Source organism: Lissotriton helveticus, chromosome 4_1 (assembly GCF_964261635.1).
Source record: "Lissotriton helveticus chromosome 4_1, aLisHel1.1, whole genome shotgun sequence".
NCBI lineage: Eukaryota > Metazoa > Chordata > Amphibia > Caudata > Salamandridae > Lissotriton > Lissotriton helveticus.
In genome coordinates this window covers 1,110,315,487-1,110,335,437 of record NC_136063.1, presented here as the reverse complement: position 1 = coordinate 1,110,335,437, position 19,951 = coordinate 1,110,315,487, and the positions used below count along the sequence as shown (strand labels likewise).

At 47.1% G+C, this 19,951-nt stretch overlaps 1 protein-coding gene across 1 annotated transcript in view; it reads left to right on the top strand.

Annotated features, from left to right (window-relative positions):
* Window positions 1-19,951, top strand: part of LOC144828114 (dynein axonemal heavy chain 5-like) — a 1,079,012-nt gene that overhangs the window by 167,656 nt on the left and 891,405 nt on the right. The window contains exons 27-30 of the mRNA XM_078686235.1: window positions 9,141-9,221; window positions 9,314-9,718; window positions 9,895-10,013; window positions 10,379-10,515. Of these exons, the coding sequence (XP_078542361.1) occupies window positions 9,141-9,221; window positions 9,314-9,718; window positions 9,895-10,013; window positions 10,379-10,515 (742 nt within the window). The remainder of the gene's footprint in view (window positions 1-9,140; window positions 9,222-9,313; window positions 9,719-9,894; window positions 10,014-10,378; window positions 10,516-19,951) is intronic.

The window sequence follows — 19,951 nt, the reverse complement described above, 5'->3', positions numbered from 1 at the left end:
TATTTCATCAGTTTTCTGGTGACTTTCGGGTGAACGTCTGAATGGAGAAGCCAATGTCTTATTTGTAAATAATGGAACCTTTCTGTCTCTAGGAGTGTATAATCCTGTCTTAATTGTGAAAACGGTATGATCCACTCAATATCAAATAGGTGGCCTGCGGCCTTGCAAGCTGAAGCTTGCCAAATTGAAAATGCCTTCCCATCAAGCCCAGGAGTGAACTCTGTGTGTTCAAATAGGGGGGTCATCGGGGAGGGGAAAATCGTGAGATCTTTTCTACTGGCCTCCCCGTTCCAAACCTGCAACACAGGTTTCGTGATAGGTGAGCCCTGAAGATTCTGTGGTCGATCCGTCCTCTTCAGAAAGGGAACTGTCCACAGGGAGAGTTTTGCTAATGCCCTGTCTTGAAATAGCCATCTCTTCTCCGATTCTGTTCTAATCCAGTCCACCAAGTATCTTAATTGGGCAGCCCTAAAATAATCTAGCAAATTCGAGATCCTTAAGCCTCCCTCCTCTGGTGTCAGATACCCCAACTCCCTCCGCGTGCATGGACGCGCCCCAGCCCAGACAAAATGGAGTATCTCCTTTTGCAGCGTATTAAGTGTCCCTTTTGGCGGCCAGACCGACAATGTCTGGAACAAGTTCATTGCTTTGGGTAGAATCAACATCTTGACCGTAGCAACTCGACCCAGCAGGGACAGATGATGCTGCTTCCAGCTCTGCAGCACCTTTGTGATCTGTCAGACTAGTTTAGTGTAATTTAGGGTAATCGTCTGTTGGATCGAAGGGGCCAATTCAATTCCCAAACATGGGATGAACTCCATTGTCCTAATTTCTGAGAACCTGTTGTCCCCCGTCCTCGAGTCTGCCCGCTTCCCATCCAGACAAAGGATCATTGACGTCCCAACGTTTACACGGAATCTGGACCCCTGGCCGAAGGATTCCAGTTCCCTTAAAAATGCCTTGACAGAACGGTCCGGGAACTCCAAGGAAGCAAGGATATCGTTTGCATTGAGGCTTATTGCATGTCTGTCCCCAACGAAGGGGGCGCCCACGATTTCCGGATGGTTCCTGATCCTCTTGGCCAGCGGCTCGATGTATAAAGCAAACAAGAGGGGCGACATTGGGCATCCCTGCATTTTCCCTCGTTAAATGGCAAAAGGGTGAGACGATAGTCCATTGACCCTTATAGAAGCAGTGGGTGAGCTATAACAACTCGTCACCCATGCTCTGAATCGGTCTCCCAAACCAAAGTGAATCAATGTTTGGTCTAAAAAATCCCAGTCTACCTGGTCAAACGCCTTTTCGACGTCGAATGCTAAAAGCAGGGCATCCATATGCGTGTGGTGAGCCTTGTCAACCAAATAGAGAATTTCTTTGGTATTGTCACTGCTCTGTCTATTGTGAATGAATCCTACTTGAACTGGCTCTATTGTGCCAGGCATCAAGGGTCCTAGTCTTGCGGCTAAGATGCTGGTGAACAGTTTGAGGTCCACATTGAGAATGGACACTGGGCAATAGGAGCCACATAGGGTTTTATCCGTCCCTGGCTTGGAAAGGACTACTATAGATGCCGTCAACATGTCAGGAGGAATCGACCCTGGCACCTCAAAGGAGTTAAAAAGTCTTGTCATGATAGGGGCTAAGATATGGCAAAAGGATTTGTAGAAAAGTGCCGTGAATCATTCTGTTCCCGGCGATTTCATAAGCTTGAGGCGTGATATCACCCCTGTAACTTCTTCTATCAGGATCCGGGAGTCCAACATGTCTGCTTGAACTGTAACTATTGCCGACGTGTGTGTCCCTTGCAAATATGCCATCACTTGCGGTCCTGGGGTAGCCTCCCATAAAAATCCCTTAATGTTTTGATATCTCTTCGTTCTCAGTGACTAACTCCCCCTTGACGTTCGCAATTGATTGAACTCTCATCTGTTGGGTGCGTTCCCTGAGTTTGCTCGCCAGCATGCGCGCTGTCTTGTCGCCTCCAACATAATAGGAGACATAATAGGAGTGTTTGAGACATAATGCTGCGTATTCAGCTCTGTCGAGATCTAGTCCTGCCAGTTATGCTCTGGCCGCCTTCAACTGTCGCCAGACCCTTGGTGCCCCCGTCCGACTGTGAACCCGCTCTTATTCTAACATCTGCACTGTGAGATGCTCCCACTTATCTCTATGCTCTTTATTTCTGCAGCGGAGATGGCTATCACTTCCCCCGCACTACCGCTTTCAGGGCTCCCCATAAAGTGGGCAAGTAGATATCAGGGGAATCATTTACCTCTAAGTAGTCCTTAATGTATTGATGTATCTGTCATGTCACTGCCTCCTTGTGAAGCATGGTTTACTGGAGCTGCCAACACTCTGGTTGTCTCTGTACCAGAGGCAACCAAAGGGAAACAATCACTGTGTCGTGATGAGAGAGTGCCGCCGGTTTTATGTCCACTTCCCCCACCATTGCATTAATTTCTGTTGTGCCAATCAAGTGGTCCAGGCATGCATAAGTACTGTGTGCATGTGAGTAAAAGGAGAACTGTGAGGCCTGCTGATGCAACACTCACCACAAGTCTACCAGCCCCCTGGATTAAAACCACTTTTTCCCCTCACTAGACAGCTCCCCCGATTGAGTGAATCGGTTACCTGACCGGTCTTTAGTCGCCTCCATGACGATATTGTCCTCAGGAAGGAAGAAGGGGCCTTTCGCCACACCTGCTGCCTAAAGCTATTGACCTACGTGTCCCCGAGTGCGAGGGGCCCTGAGAGTGGGGATGACTAGCTCCTCATGCTTGCCTTGCAAAATGGTGGTGGCACCGTGGGCCTGCAGGATGATACGGATGGTGCTGCCGGCCTCAGCAACTACCCCGGGAGCTGTGGACTGGTGAATGAGCTCACCCCCAGGGGTGCTTCACCTGAAATCCGGCAGGGCGAGGTGGATGCTGAGGGTACTCCCCCCATTCACTACCCAGTACTCAAGCTCTTGGCATCCCCCAAGAGGGGAGGTGAGCCCTGGGACCCATGCCCGGAGGGGCATCACAGTCGCCTGGTGGGACAATGGCAGAGCCGTGGCCCTGATAAAAGTAGGAGGCTGCATAGAAGGATCTGTGTGGTGCTGCTGAGGCTGCAAACGGGTGAGCAGCTGTGTCCCTGCATCTGGCCTGGCTGCTGGAGGAGTGTGGTGATCTCAGGCAGCAGCCCTGCCTGGGCAGGAGCATGTAGTCAGAGTGATGGAGCTGTTGCGGCCAAGGCAGCGGACTCGAGAGTGGCAGCAGCCCTAACAATGACAGCACTGAATGGATGGGCCTGAGGTGAATGCTGATTCCTGTGGGAGGCAGGTCCTAATAGTAGAGACTCTGGGGCCTACGCAAAGTTGAGAGACTGAGGTCTGTGGGGTGATTGTCAAATTTGGGCCTCCTTAGAAGTAGGTAGCGAAATCTAGTGAACAACCCCTTCTTCAATCCTCCTGGTACTGAGCTATGGAAAGGGGAACACTGGTCGCTCCAGCAGATTGACACCATGGGCAAATATTCTTAAAAGAAAAATTTGGTAGATCCCCCACTCCCCTACACCGGAGATCAGTGAGAAGGAGGAGGGGGACCTGACCTTGTCTCCCCAACTGGAGGGGGTAGCCTGGGGCCATGCTAGATGTGATTTTGCAGGCGAATTTAGACTCCCGGGAGGCCCTCGATTTGAAAATCGATACAATGGTGGCAGACTTGGGGATTCTACGCAATGACCAGCAGCGACTGGTAGAGTGAGTCACGGCTATGGAACATAACTCAGGAGACTTTTCGCTGGAGATGGAGTCATTGAAGGGCCGCCTCATGGACGTGAAAGAGAGAGTTAAGACCCTAGAATTCAGGGCAGAGGATGCTGAAAACAGAGCCCTGAGTAACAACATGGGAGTACTAGGCCTGCTGGAGTGCTCCGAGAGCCCCAATATGCTTACCTTCTTGGAATCGTGGCGGAAAACTGAAGTGGTGCCAAAAGGCCTTTCCCCCTTCTTTGTGCTGGAGTGTGCCCACTGAATTTCAACATCCGAAGCCTGGCGTGGCCCCCAGACCAGTGGTGGCTGAACTGCTGCACTACAAAGACTAAGATCATATTCTGAGCAAAGCAAGATTAAGGGGGATTTGATGGTGGATATCCATAGAGTAATGCTATTCCTAGACTTCACAAGGGATGTGCAGAAACAGAGGGCAACTCTTTTGGGTGCCAAGTAATGCCTCTCCCAGCTGGAAAACCATTAAGGAATGTTTTTCCCAGCGAAATTGAGAGTGGTCACTGGGGAGGGAGTACGGTTCTTTACGTCATCAAAGGAACTGTCTGACTGGATTGACCAGCACTCACAGGCGACCAGTACCACTAGTCGTAGGAATTCCAGGAGTCTGCCCAGAAGAAATGGGCAGAATAGCATCAGAGAGATTCCTTCCAAAAGCCAGGCTCAGCATGAGCCACTGCGAGCAGTGGCGGTGGCAGCGACCATAAGTGGGGCGGGTAAGCCCTCTGTCCACGGCGGGAGACAAAAAATTGAGAGACTCGGACAGGGCATCAGATGAATCCTTGCTCCAGGTTTGGTCCTGAACTGCTGACAAGCTACTTTAAAGAAGAATGGTTTCTACTGTGATGTATGAGGGTGTGGGGGAGGGAGTGAGAAATGGGTCACACAAACTGTTATTCTGCACTTGCATTGGCCTGGTTTGATATAGGACTGAATGTCTTGCTTCCTCTGGATGGTGTGTTGAGATGCTGGGAGGCACCCCCCTAATATTGTATTCCCCTGTTGTTATGTGTGTGCTATCTGCACGTGAGCTGATTGGTATGCTATATGTTTGGATGGGGGGATGTTTCCTTCTTGCCCTAGGGTTGGGGAGTTGGGTATAATATTGTTTTGGTTGGGTTTGCCGTGCCTGCTGCTGCTATCTTGAGGAGCCAGAGTCCTGGGTGTGTGAGTCCTGGGTAAGGGTGGGGACAGACCCCTATCTGTCTGATGATATCCCTGTCTTCTAGCCTACTATGGTGGCCACTATGAAATATAACTTTATATCCTTGAATGTCCAGGGTTTACTAATATGTTCAAACATTACAAAGTGTACACATATCTCAAGAGGTGTGGGGGGGTCATATCGCCCTCCCACGGGAGACTCATTTGACTGAGGCTGAGTGCCTGGCGCGCCATAAATGCTGGCGGGGACAGACCTGCATTACTGCATACTCTGCTTTTGCAAGGGGTGTTCTACTATGTCTACAACCTGAGGTCCCTTTTCAGATGACTGGGGAGCTATTGTACCCAGCTGGAAGATATATGGCGGTCATGGGCAGATTGGTTGGCCGGTACATGGTCATGGTCAGTATCTATGCCCCTAACTCAGACCAAGCTGGGTTTTGTTGATGAGTTATGTAGGGTCCTAGACCCATACATACTGAATGCTGTACTCCTGGGAAGAGATTTCAATAGTATTGCTGACCATGCGCTTGATAGATCCCACCCCCCTTTGGCCAACTCCCCGGTTTTTCGCTTGCCGCTTGCCAAGTTCAGTGGTGACTGGTTGAATCATTGAGATCCACTCACCCTCTGGACAGGGACTACTCTTTCTTTTACAATCTGTATTAATTACATGTCCACCTCAACACTTTCCTTTGCATACCAGGGGTAACAGGCCCGTATAGAATATTGAATATTAGGCTAGAACACTTGACATGAGAGCTGGTGCGTCCCCACATCCCAGACTGGCATTTAAAGATCAAAGTGGTGGAAGATGTAGCGTTCTGGCTGTCAATTGGTGAGGGGATGAGGCGTACAGCAGATACACCACTGATTGAGTTTGAAACTTTTAAAGCTGTGATCTGGGGCGCTGTATTACAGAAGCGGTAGGAGTACAGCGAACTTTGTTGTGTAAAGTGAAAACTCAGGAGGCAGCACTAAGAGAAGTGGAAACAGCTAGACCTGGAAACCCGACATTCGAGCAGTCACTTCTGGAATCCAGGGATGCACTAGTGGGCAGGTGGTGGAAAAGCTCTGTTGCTTTAAATATTGGGAGAATATGGTTAGGGCTCATGCAGGAAGGGAAATTGTTGGGACTGTACTGGCGTGGCTGGCTAATACTGCCAAAAAGGGTTCTTTGATCCTGGAGCTTGACGCAGGGGGGCAATTTAATGGGTAGGATGTCATTAATAAGAGGTTTGTTGAGTATTATACTGCTCTTTATGCGGGTACTCTTAGTCAGTCGGGGGACATCTGGAGGTAGATGCCTTTCTGGGCCCAGTGGCCCTCCCGATGATTACCTGAGAAAAAGCTGAAGACCTGGGGGAGGGAGGGGAATATTAAGCACCAGGACATCATGGCAGCAGTGAAAAATATGGCACCAGGGAAGGTGCCTTGGCCAGATGGGCTCCCAGTACAGTTCTCTGTTGCATATGGAGATGTCGTTGCCCCAGAATTGGAGTCCTAGTGCAGTGATGGGTATCATCTTTCACCTGTGAGGCATTAGTAATTCCACTATTAAGTCTAGCCAACCACCGATCTCCATGATGTGACGGCACATAGGCCATTATCAATGCTCAACGCTGATTATAAGATTCTTAGTCCGATCTTAACAACTCGTCTGCTGCCCAACATGACAATGTTGATTCACGCAGGTCAGGCGGGTTCATCCTAGGGCGTAATACTGCAATAACTATTCAGAGATTACTAGCGCTGATGGCGGATGACACATATGAATAAGAGAAGGCGGGGTCATGGCAATAGATATCGAGAAGGATTGGGGGTTCCTTTACCAGGTGATAGATAAAATAGAAGTGGGGCCCAGCTTTGTGAGATAGAGTTGGTTTCTATACTCTAGTCCCACGAAAAAAGTGAAGATTGGCAGGGTGATCTCAGAGATATATGAGGTGGGGAGGGGAACTTGACATGGATACCCACTCTCCCCATTGTTTTTCGCAGAGGTGGTTGAGCCCTTGGCTTGTAGTGCACAGAGTGGTAAATATTACCAGGGATTGGAGGTCCAGGGGTCTTTTCACCACATTGCCGTATATGTTTATGATATGCTATTGTTTTTACAAGATGTGGCTGTGGACCCAGAGGGGGCTGTCAAATTGTTGGGTCGGTTTGGGAGAATCTCTGGTTTACGCATAAATTGGCAGAACTCTATTCTGTTCCCTATAGGCAGGGATTTGCACTTACCTCCAGGCCTGCCAGGACTGAGATTGGAAGCTACTTGCCTGCAGCATCTGGGAGTTAAGATTAGTCATGAACCACAGGACCTCTTAAAGGAAGTGTAGGAGCTGCTATCCAGGCTTGCACTCCAGTGTGGATTTTTGGAAATCGTTGCTGTTATCTGTGGCTGGTCGGGTCACCCTAGCCAAGACGGTTGCTCTTTCCCAGCTGCTTTATGTTTTTCTAGACTTTGCCTTTACGTGTCCCTCACAGTATGTTCTGGGATATTGACTCACTCTTAATTTAGTTTGTTTGGGGGTCTGGCAGGCGGCAGGTACTGATGACTACATTGCAGCAAAAATTGGCAGGAGGAAGGCTTGCGGTTTCAGATTTTGAATCTTCTTACCTGGCACCGAAGCTGCAGTGGTTCGTCCAATGGGTATACTTGCGAAGAATTTTCAGGGGAAAGAGGACCAGCTGGTTCCTGAGGCCAGGAAATTGTTTCAAATAGTTTTGAACCCTCACCAGCTTATTCGGGAGGGCTCTAGAAAGCTATTGGTCATGCAACATTGTTAGATGGGATGCTTACAAAAACCCATACATGGAGCCTGTTCTCTCCTGATTTACCATTGCAGTGGCTGGTGCTGGTAGCCGGGTTGGTGAATGCCAGAAGCGGTCTGAATGGGTGGCCATTGGACTCACCAGGGTTGGAGATCTTTTTGGGGCTGTCGAACTGCTCTGGTTAGAGACCCTACGACTGGGGTTTGAACTCCCAGGAGGCCAGTTCTTGTTGCATAGGCCTCTAGTTGTAATGGTTAGCAGATACTGGGGGTGGAACAACTGACTCCTAACACATAAGAGCTGTCAGCGTGTCTGTGCCTCCATTGACTATTACAAGGCCGCTACATGCTTCTGAGGCTCTTAGAGCAAATATGGTCTCCCCCGACAGACCTCCAGGAGAAGTTGGAAGAGGATATGTGAGCTCTGACCCCAGAAGCAGACTGGTCAAAAATCCTAGAACACGTTCCCAAAGTGCCTAGGAATGCTAGGTTCAAGATAATGAACTTTTATTTCCCCCATAGAGCCTATCTCATGCCCGGCAAGGTAAACAGATACTTCCAGACGGCCAGGGTTGCCCTAGATGTGGCGAGATGGGTGCAGAAATGCATCATATGGTGTGGGCCTGTCCTTCCTTTCGGGATTTGGGAGGAGGCGATAGATTGTGTAAATTACATTACTCATCACTCCATTCCTTGCTCCCCAAATTCATGTTACTGGAGTGGTTGGTTCCCTTGTCCTGCGAAATGTAAGACCACTGATAGATTTACTGAACTGGCTATGATTTTGGCTAAACTGGAACTCGCAATGAACTGGAAGGCAAGTAGAGGTCCAAGAGTGGCTAAATGGTGCGGAGAGCTTGTTAGATGGGTGGATCTTGAGGGAAGAGTGCTACTCAGGGAAGTGAAAAGAGGGTGGAGCTCCATTGAATTGGCACATGCATGGGAGCAACTGGTTGCCTGCATGAAGGAGACGGACCCTACCTCACCGGAGGGATCCCTGCTGAATGTGCTCAGATTATTCATTGACAACGATTGAGAGACGTTGATAGGATGGAAGCTCCTGGAATTAGAGGAGGGCCCCTGCAATGGCCCATGTGACACTAGCTAGGAGTATGGCCACTTGATTGTTTGTAAGGCGGAACATCATGGCTGAAGTATGCATCTATAGTTGAACAACACCGCATTGTTCTGGGAGTGTGGTGGGGGAGTTGACTGTTGCTTTATGAGGGGATGGGCAGTTGAGATAAATGCTGGGTAATGGTGCTCGTGATGGCTGAACCCTTGCCAGATGAACAAAGTGCTTGTAGCCCAGCCTGAGTAGCTGGTACATGAACATTTGATTGGTCTTACTGTGCCATGTATTCTTGAAACTAACAAAAATGTGTTACAAAAAAAATGCGTTGAAGGGTATTAATTCTACTTTGGCATTTTTGTAGGATGTTGAAGAAAAGGTCAAGGAGTTTTTGGACACTAACCCAGTGATGTCAGAATTTCGTAGCCAACTGAACTACTACTCCGTAAGTGCTGCAGTAATGAAGACTTTAATTGGCCAAATGTTGCTATCCTCTGGTACTGAATGACACTTTCCTTGTTGTGCCTTTTATCTCAGCAATTGGAAACTCAAATCAATGAACTCCCTAACAGCTGCCTCGTGGGATCCGTGGACTGCGCCACGGATTCTCTAAAGATGGCCCTGGTCCAGGAGTGCCGCCTGTGGCAGAGATCCTTCGGCTCAGCTTTGAACAAGAAGGCTGCCGCGGACATGGATGAAATCTACACCTTCATCGACAACCTCACCAAGCGCTTGAGCCGCCCAATCAATGACCTCGATGACGTGCGGGGAGCCATGGACGGGCTGAAGGAAATTAGGGAAGCTGAGATCAAGATTGACATGATGATTGGGCCTATCGAGGAGTCGCATGCCCTCCTCCACAAGTACGAGCTGCTCTTTCAGGACGGTAACGCAGAAAGAGTCGATGGGCTGGCGTATGCCTGGAAGAACCTCAACAGCCAGGTACCGACTCCCTCCTCCCCATCTCACTAGTATGCAGGGCCCGGCTTCCCTTGTCAGATTTCCTTTGTCAAGGAAACAGGGCAGAACTAACTCATTTTAAGTATTTGCTTATTTTAAACCTTTGTTATGTATTCTTCATTGTGCTCGAGCCAGGTTTTTCTTTTTTTGTCTGACAGGTTGTGCAAACCCAGAACTTACTGTTTAAAGTGCAGCCAGCCATGAAAACGGATTTACTCAGCGGTGTCAAAAAATTCCAAGCTGATGCGGTTGAATTTTACAGCGACTACGATAAAACGTAAGCTTGTTATCGTGGCAACCAAATGATGTACAGTGGGTGCCCTGCCCTCCCTGTATCCCCTCCAAATGTGTTTCGAGTTCAGATGAATTCTAATCGTTGCCTCTGTGTGTACATGATGTGTGTCTATAAAAGTTTCCATTTAGAGTGTCGCTGAGAGCCGTGCCCCTGTACCCTGCTGCTTTGCTGCCCAAAGCCTTTTTAGTTCACCTTGAAAATGATTTAAGTTAACAATTACAGATTTAAAAGAGAATCGAAGCAAAGTGCAAGGCTACAGGAAATTCATACTTTCAATAATAATTGAAAAAGTTGAAAGATCTTTTAAAGCACAAGCATATAGCTTTTTAATGTATTTTGTGTTCCAGGGGACCCGGTGTGGAGGGCATTCCCCCAAGAGAGGCCAGTGACCGATTGCAAATCTTTCAGGCCAAGTTTGATGAACTTTGGCGAAAATATGTCACCTTTTCTGGTGGTGAAGAACTCTTTGGTCTCTCAGTTACAGGTAATGTCGCCAAAATATTGTTAATGAAATACACTAAACAAATGAGCATAACAAATAGAAAATATAAAGTATGGATACATGTAAGTTACAAGAATTCTGAATATTTGAAGACGCAAATAAACATAGCAGATGTTGTAGGTCACCAAATGCCCACCTAGCAGTGGCGGCTGGTGACATTTGAAAGAGGTGAGGCGTAAAAGTTGGGTATGACGTTTATGTAGTGAGCAAGTTTAATGGACAAACGTGGAGTCCAGAATGTGTTCTGCTCCCGAGGGGAAAAAAAAAACCAAATAGGCAAGTGGTGCATTTTGAAGCAAATCAATTTAGTGATCAAGCAGGGTTTGTAAAGCAGTGGGAATGTATAGTCTCAAAATTTTAAACACAGTAAAAACTTCTCCATATCTTACTGCATTAATATGTTTAATAGGGACTGTAATGTGCAAATTGTACAACACAACAACATCAGCCATTAAAGTGTTTGCTTGTCCAGTGTCTTGCAATGCTGCGGCATCGACTTTGGAAGAAAATGCTCTAACCAGGCTTCGGGAAGCACTCTTAGTCCTACAGAAATATGTGCAGAAAGGTCTTTTAGTGGGAATGTGTCATTGCCTCGACTGACCCCCAGCCTGGACCCCTCTCTCCTCTCTCAGTCTGGGATCCCTCCCCTCTCCGATTACCTGTCACCCTCAAAAACTTCAAACTCAATGCTGGCAGTTGGGCTGCATTTAATTATATCTGAATTAATGTATAATGCAGCACAATAATGCATTAATTCCATCCTGCACTTTCAGTTCACTCATTGGAACCTTGTGCACAAATATGTTGGCTTTATTTAGTCTATGTATTTACCATTAGAAACAAATATTCGAAAGAATTGAATGTGTTTTTTAATGTTCGATGTGGCCCAGAATCACATTTTGGCAGCTCTGGTGTCTTAGCCATTGCCAGTTCTTCAAGAGGTAAACCATTTTCCGACATTTGAACTGTTTCATCAGTTATGAAAGACTGGCACAACGCAGTGAGTTAATACTTCCCATAAAAGTTGTTTGTGCCATAGAAACGCCTACAGTTGCTTAATTTGAGCTGGTGGCTCTCATTTTTGGGGATTTGCACATATTTTCCCCATTGGACATTTCCAGAGGGAAAAGCACACCGAGGTGAAATTCGGAGGAAAAGAAATATGGAAAACCATCACAAAGAGAACAAGCATTGGCATAGCAAATAGGTCTCGCCGTTGGGACCTTATAAGTGTTTAACTATGCAACAGTTGATGTTGCACCAAGGATATTGAGCTGCATCATTAAATACTTAGAAGGTCCCAAAAGTGAGACCTATTGGCTATGTTTGTTTAAATATAGTGGTTACGTGCTAGACAATATTGAAGTCTTTAGTGCCAGTCGGAAAACATTATTCCTTCAATAAATAAATAGAAACAGCTCCCTAAGACAAACAGTAAATCTGACCACACAAAAGCCAAAATGGTTGTAAAATGTAAAGTATTTTCGTAAAATAGACACCTTAAGAACTGGTAAACTAACAGAAAGGTTCCTGTGCACGGTTCGTAATGTGCAAGCGCCTTTTTTCTTTTTTGTTCCTTCCTTTGTTTTTTAAACAAGCACACACAAAACAGACAATACAACGTTAAACAGGCACAAACATATACTACACGGTGACTGGTGCCACAGCTGTGGTAACTGGCGCACAGTAGATGGAACCTTTGCACAACACGCATAAAGACACATTTGTCATGGTGCAGCGTGTTTATTTTCTACTCCTTGAGTGTTACTTTCTATTGCAGAGTTCCCTATTCAATGTTGAGTGAAACAGCATCAGTATATGCATGCTGGAGGGGAGGAGACATCAAGGAAGACATGGCACACATGATGAACATGCATCCAACTCTATGGACTGCAATTCACAGTCTGAGAATAAAGTCTTCAGCACAATCACACAGGTCTCAAACCTGTTGCAACCGCAGCAGGCCTTGAAAAAGCTTCAGGCAATACTAGCCAAATTGGGCGAAACGCATTTTGAATTTTTTCCTAAACTGCCAAAATATAAACACTTTGAACATGGCCAAAGCAGAAAAAAAAGGAATATGAATAAAGAAAATGTTATCTAACGGAAATTATTTACCTTCTTCCGACACATTACAACACTGAAGAGAATCAGTTTGATATCCATATCCACAATGATTTCTAAAAATGTCAAAAGCCTGTGAGCATTTCCATGACTTAAATACTATGATCTATTTTCTGTTCACACCCTCCTTCCTCCCTGCATAAATAAAAAATGATCACATTCAATGTTCCCTGTCTTCATGGAGAAGTGGTTCAATCTGGCTTACACACCATAATAACCAGCACATGCTAGATGTTTTCCTAATGTATACACTTAGAACCACTTCGCTGACAGATGTGGCTATTGTACAATCCACATGAACATGTAGCTGCTGCTGAAGTTATATGCAAACACGGAAAGTAGCACAGCATAAACATACTTCAAAGAGGGGATAGGGTTCAGCAAACGTGAAGATCGTGCCTAAAATAAGGCAGAGAGGAAATAAGGCGCCAATTACTAATAAAAATGACATTTTAGAAAAAGTTCGGCGGGACTGGGGTTTAGATAACTTATAAAACAGTAAGATTCGTCATGGTGCAGCGTGTTTTCTACTCCTTGATCGTTACTTTCTATTGCGGAGTTCCCTATTCAATGTTGAGTGAAACAGTAGGTTGTAGTACTATAGTAAAATAAAATTGAAACGAGAGGTCTACGCTTTTACTGTCATATTTGTTTTACACCTTGCATGTTTTACTTTATACAGCAGCCACCTGGATATCTTCAATAATACTGCTATGGACAAATGCAGACCGGTACATCTCTATGGCAGGTCTATTTAGGCTCCTGGCATTTATTTTCCTTAAACACACTTGATATTTTTTTCAGTCTGTAAGATAGATATGTGTAGCATGCAGCGTGCACAACATACAGCATAGACACTTAAACAAATCAGCTCCTGGCGTGCACTCCGAATCTTTTTGCACCTGAAACTATTTGCATGCTGGTCAGCTCTCAGGCTGCCTACACAGGTCAAACTGCAGCATTTAGAAAGAAAGGGTCGGTTTGTCCGCTTGACGTTGGACTGTAGGGGTTCTTCTCTCAGTAAACTGCAACTACATAAACATTCACCCAAGGCCACATTGTTGGGTCCCTGCGCACCTTGGGTCGACCCTGTGGGGATGGAGTCCACCCTCGCCCAGGGGCCAACAGAGACACCAATAGCGGCGGGACACGTCTGCCAGTGGGTGTCACATTAATAGAACCTGTTTCAGAGCAGAGCGCTGCTGCTGTCGCCCCCACGTGGCCGCCATGTAAACACCAGTTGCAGACCTCGCTGCGGTTACATGATTTCTACTCTAAAGTAACTTTGACAGGGCCTGGAGAAAGGGGGCAGTGGGGTCAGGGCAAAATTATAACAAAAGTGCTACGAGGGGAAATCCTTGTGTAAAAGCTTTGCCCTATGAAGGGATCAGTGCATGCGGTGATCGTCTGTCAAATTGTCCATCAAAGGAACACTTTGTTGTTCAACAAGACACCGCCAGCACTGTCCTCGGAACAAGACCCACCAATGTGGCTGTAAACATGATCCTATGCACCCCACTACCACTCACCTTAGGGAATCTGCTACGCTACCCTCCTGCCGGGGGTTCCTGGGATGGTCAAACTGGCTGCGATCGAGCATCAGGTATAGTGTGAAGACCACCATGCAGAAGACTGCGCTGCCCAGCACTGTCACCTGCCGGCTCAGCTTCATGGCCCCCGTTGTCCGTGCTCGCGGGGGTAGCACCGGAGCGAGCCTGTCCCAAGATCGTTTCTTACATGAGCGCTTGGGAGAAGGCGCACTCTGCCCTGGTTTCCTGTCTTTAGCTCTAACTGGTTCGGCTAGTCCTTGGAAAGGGTTACAAGTTTCCTTGCCCAAGACCTGTAGTGAAAGGAAACGAGGCGAGGTCTTTAGATGAATCGGGAAGAAAGGGAGCAGATAGTGGCAGCAACCACCGCCATACAAAACATGGGACCCCCACCCCCCTTAGTAGTGAAGGGAGAGAGAGGCGGGCACCGGGCACAGGATGCACACACACCGGGGAGGAGTTTGACAAATCGTGGCCGGGACCCGTCAAGGATGAACTGAAGGCGCCGAGGAGGGAGGTGTGTTTACAGGCAGGGCCGTGGAGATGGTTTGTTACGGGAGGACGGCTGACACATTCCTCTAATAGAGCCAGCTTCAGCTCGGAGTGTGACGCGAGATATTACAACACAAGCAGACAGCGGTGCGCGCGCTCAATGTTCCGAGGCAACAGCTTTTGAGAATCCTGAACTGTGCATATTCGATACCGCTGCAGGCGCATAGGGAGATCCTGGAAGAGGTTTGTCAAAACTTCTTTTGCTTGTCTTCCCTCAGTAACTGGAGGCGTACTTCCATGTTCTTCCTTGTTGTTGCTGAGTTTATTTACTAGTGCGTTTCATTGAGGAGTTCATGTGCATGTCTGCTAACTGGTCCATGCCATAGTGTGCTACGTTCTCCCATTCTTCGCTTTTTAGCTGACAGGAAAAACTATAAAAAAATGGTACCAAAGTCATTCTTTACCTAATTCAAGAGAATTAAATCTGGGCAAATCTCGACATTTCCAACAAGCGCGGCAGGCTGCCGGCAGCAGGGGGGCTGCGCGATTCCCTTGCTTGATTCCCCATAATTGCTACCATATGGCAGCGCTCGCTCCCGCAAGTGAATCTTCAGACGTGCACGCGTTGCCCTTGAAGGCAATGGAACGCGTGCACGTTTTTGGCTGAAAAGCCAAAGCAATTGCAAAAGGTCTTTTTGCCTTTTACAGCGCATGTGCGTTGCGTAGGCGAGACCTAAAAAGTGGAATCCACCAGAGTGAGATAAAGGGGGAGGAATTAATCCCCTCAGCCATGTGAGCAATCCACGGGCCCGCTCGCCATTCCTTTTCCCCAACAATTATGTACACCAAGACCTTTTGTGGTGTTAGAACTGCTGCAATTTATTCACATCATAAGACGGTACACACTTGTCATGAAGGCATTGATCATCACCATGGTCATGTCTGGCTTATCCTGGACTACAACATAAGGCATTTTCTTAACGGGTTATCCAATGCGCATCCTATATTTTAGTGCATATTATTAACCATAACTTGCCTAATCCTGCAATACATCATCCTTCCAGTCATGATGTCTTTCAAAGGTCGCCTTAAATCACTTTCCACTGTCTTGACAGCTCTACATCTGTCACCTACTTGGTACAGCGAGGCCCCAGGCCATGCCTGGGCTGCAAGTGCTGTGTCTGCCCAGCGCTGACCATTTCTTACCCTTCTGTCTGCCCTCAAATATCCCTGCTGTGAGGCATCCCAGAGACCTTGCACCGGCACTTGTCTCAAGAGTCCCTGCTGTAAGACATCCAAAAGACCTTGTCCGGGCAATTGCAGATGTCAAAAGAGTCCCAGCCAAGGCATCCCAAGGACCATGTTCGAGCAATTGCCCTTTTACATCCTTATGTGAAGATATTTCTTAAACCTCGTGGCTCCCCGCCACGCTGGAGGTGGTTTACCGACAGTTCCCCCCACGACTAGTAGAACCAGCTGCTTGAGTGTCCCTACAACGTTCACAAGGAGCATATTGGTCCCTCCACTGGAGAGATGAACCTTTTCATCTGTCTAATCTCTGGGTTAACCACCTGATGCGAAGGCACATGACTCTTGGGGAGGGCTCCCACACCCTTCTGACCTTGTGACGCCTTAAGATCCCCTGTTGATTTATCGCTTCAAACCACGCTGACCAATCTGCACCTTGCTTTTCCCCGGCTTAGCTGCCACCCCCTCTCATTAATACCCCCAAGTAGAGGTATGTCTCTGGCCCCTCACCAGTATGGCTGCACTTCCTCGGCCTACGTACTATCTAAAGGACAGCTGCTACTAAGGACCACTGGACAGATGAATCCTGTCAGCTGTTGAACTGCATCGGTGTTATGTTTTATATTCTGAGCTGCCTCGATAAAGCGCCGGGACACTCCCCTGGAGTAGCCGTGCGCTATAAAAATAAATATATACCATAACATAACATAACATAACCCCAGGGCATTTTTCCAGGCCCTCTCTGCTGCCCACTCGTTATCATTTCGTGTCTTCACCAGATGACCTGACCCAATCTGAAGTTACTTATTTTATGACAAAGCTGGTAAGTGCTTGAACCGGTAACCTTTATAGGTCATGCTTGCACCCATGCCCCTATTTCTTGATTGGTCCCTTTGTATCCAACTCGCTGGCCTTTTTCTTTGCACGCTCTCATGCCCTGCTGCTGTCGTGCCCTTTGTCTGCCGCCCATACGGGGGGGCAGTCTAGGCGCCTTCCCTCTTGGGTCAGCTGCGCCTCCCAGTAAGCTGTAAGCCTGGCTGTCGATTAAGGAGGCTTGATGTGTATTCCTGATACACAACCTTGATATTCAGCCCTATGGTGTCAGTACGGGTGTCTAAACTTCGCATTGCGCATCAGCACTTTGGAAAAGAGGAGGGTATATCTTTTATGTTCATGTTAGAATGATGGTTTAGATTATGTGATAGAACGTAGGTGTAAGGAACAGAGATAAACGGGTATCTGAATTATGATGTCTGAGCCTGATAATAGAGTGAGCTTGGAAAGGAAGCACACTTTAAGGTGTGGATTTCATTATTACAGATGTGGTGATGTCGACAAAGGCGTAGATTTCATTTTTACACGTTGGCTGTCGTTATACAGGCTTGATTATCCACTTTTCTACCACCTCTCTCCAGTGCACCTTATCTCACAGCTGACCTTGGGCCCCAGACCCATATCAGGCACCTTTGGGCTCTACTTTCATTTTTCCCAGTAAAAACATTAGTAAAATCACCTTCAAACTTAAAACATTGACTATAGCAGTAAATATAATTAGCACGCACCTTAAAGTATGTTCCACAGAAGCCCTTATGACCCGACTGCTAATTAAATAAACAAAAACAGAAAGGCCATGACAGGGACGGCTTCAGTGCTGGTGCAAAAGTCCTTTTTGGCACCCCACCACTGACCTCTCTCTCCGTAAATACCTTTACTACCACCTTCCACCAGTGCCCATCATCCCGTCATGGCCCCCCTATTGACCTCCTCCTCGGATTACCTCACTGCCACCCTCCACCAGTGCCCCTCATCTCTCTGTAACCCCTCCCCCTCATGACCTCCTCCTCAGACTCACTCACTACCACCCCCCACCAGTGCCCCTCCTCTCTCTCTAGCCCCTCCCCCTCATGACCTCCTCCTCGGACTCCCTCACTACCACCCTCCACCAGTGCCCCTCATCTCTCTGTAGCCCCTCCACCTCATGACCTCCTCCTCAGACTCCCTCACTACCACCCTCCACCAGTGCCCCTCATCTCTCTGTAGCCCTTCCCCCCATGACCTCCTCCTCGAACTCCCACACTACCACCCTCCATCAGTGCCCCTCATCTCTCTGTAACCCCTCCCCCTCATGACCTCCTCCTCAGACTCCCTCACTATCACCCTCCACCAGTGCCCCTCATCTCTCCCTAGCCCCCCTCCACCCCTTGACCTCTTTCTCTGATTCCCTCACTGTCACCCTCCAACAGTGCCCCTCATCGCTCCATAGCCCCTCCCAATACGACCTCCTCGGATTCCCTCGATGCCACCCTCCTACAGTGCCGCTCATCTTTACATAGCCCTTCTCTCGTATGCATTTCCTTGATTGTATAGCACTACTTATATCAGTGTAGTGTGTGTCAGTACTTTACACCACACACACATTATACAGAGACAATGAATCATACAAGTATGTAAATCAATCTACATGGAATGTCACATAAGCCAATGAAGATTATAAGGTGTAAGAATCACATGTCATCCATACGAATATATGACGTTATCCCGCAGACAAACAGCCCGCTTACCATCAGTCCGCAAAAATAATCCCGCATGTACTATTAGGCCGCAAATTAAAAGAACGAAAACTTTTAGAACGAATATGCCTTTAGCACGCATGCCTTTACAACGTAAAGGCATGCATGTTAAAGGTATACTCGTTGTAAAAGTTGTAAAGGTAAGTAAAAGTACACTACCCTACCCTACACTACCCTACACTCTAATGTAGTACCCCTGCACCACCCACCCTTGACACAGGTATTCTTCTACATTTACACTACCCAGCACGACCCCCCAACACTACCATAAAGCACTTTACTTCCCTACACAAACACTACAACAGTAACTTAATACACTACCCCCAGATTGACCCTACACACTACAACACTACCCTAAACCCTAAAACACTACCCCCAGCATGACCCTACACTACAACACTACCCAAACCCTAAACCACTACACCCCAGCAGGACCCTACACTACACAAACACTACAACACTACCCTAACCCCTATTACACTTCCCCCAGCACGACCCTACACTAAACAACCACCACAACTCTACACTACACTAACACAACACTACACTACACAATCACTACCCCAGCACGACCCCCACCCTTAAAAATTAACCCAAACCCCCTTACCTCTCTCGTCATCTTCATCGTTTACAACCAAATGCATTTACCATACATGCCTTTACAACGTATTTCGTTGTAAAGGCATGCGTGATAAAAGCACATGCGTTGTAAAAAAATGCGGGATGATGGTATGCCGGATGAATGACATTGCGGATTAATAGTATGCGGCCTGAAAGTCCGCGGGAAAAAAAATGCGGGATAAAGGTTGATTACCCATCCATACTGGTTAGCAGTATAATTTACGAGGGTTTGGTCTGGGGAAACACAATCTTAGGATTTAAAGAGTATTCCATGGGGGATCAGCTTTACTGATAAAAATGTATATCTGCCCAAACATACTCATTTTACCAATATTAGAATAATGAAAGACTGAGGAAGTTCTAACTATATCACAAAACAAATAAAGCGAAGTTCTAACTATACCATTCATGTTGGTATGCAGCTCTTTGATGCCAGTTCATTGGTCACTGTCCTATGTTAGGATTGTAACTTCTGAACTGCAAGTAACAAAAGGATCTCTGTGACAAAGGCAGTAACCCACTGAGCTAGCCACATAAAATACAGTTCATCAGCATTTAAAAACTACCAACAGACAAATGATTGCTCTCCAGCAGGATCATTATTCACCAGCGTTATCTTGCCATTTTGTATTGTCTTATTGTTTTCTTGCATCAGCCATTATAATGATAAAAACTGTTTAAATGATGAGCACATGAAGTATGTGTCCTGCTGGGCCTGTGCAGATTTAAAAAAGAAAACCAAATAGTAACACATTCTCTTACCTACTCCATTAGTCAAACTTTGTGTCACAGCCTGCAGGGGTCAAGAAAGGTGAA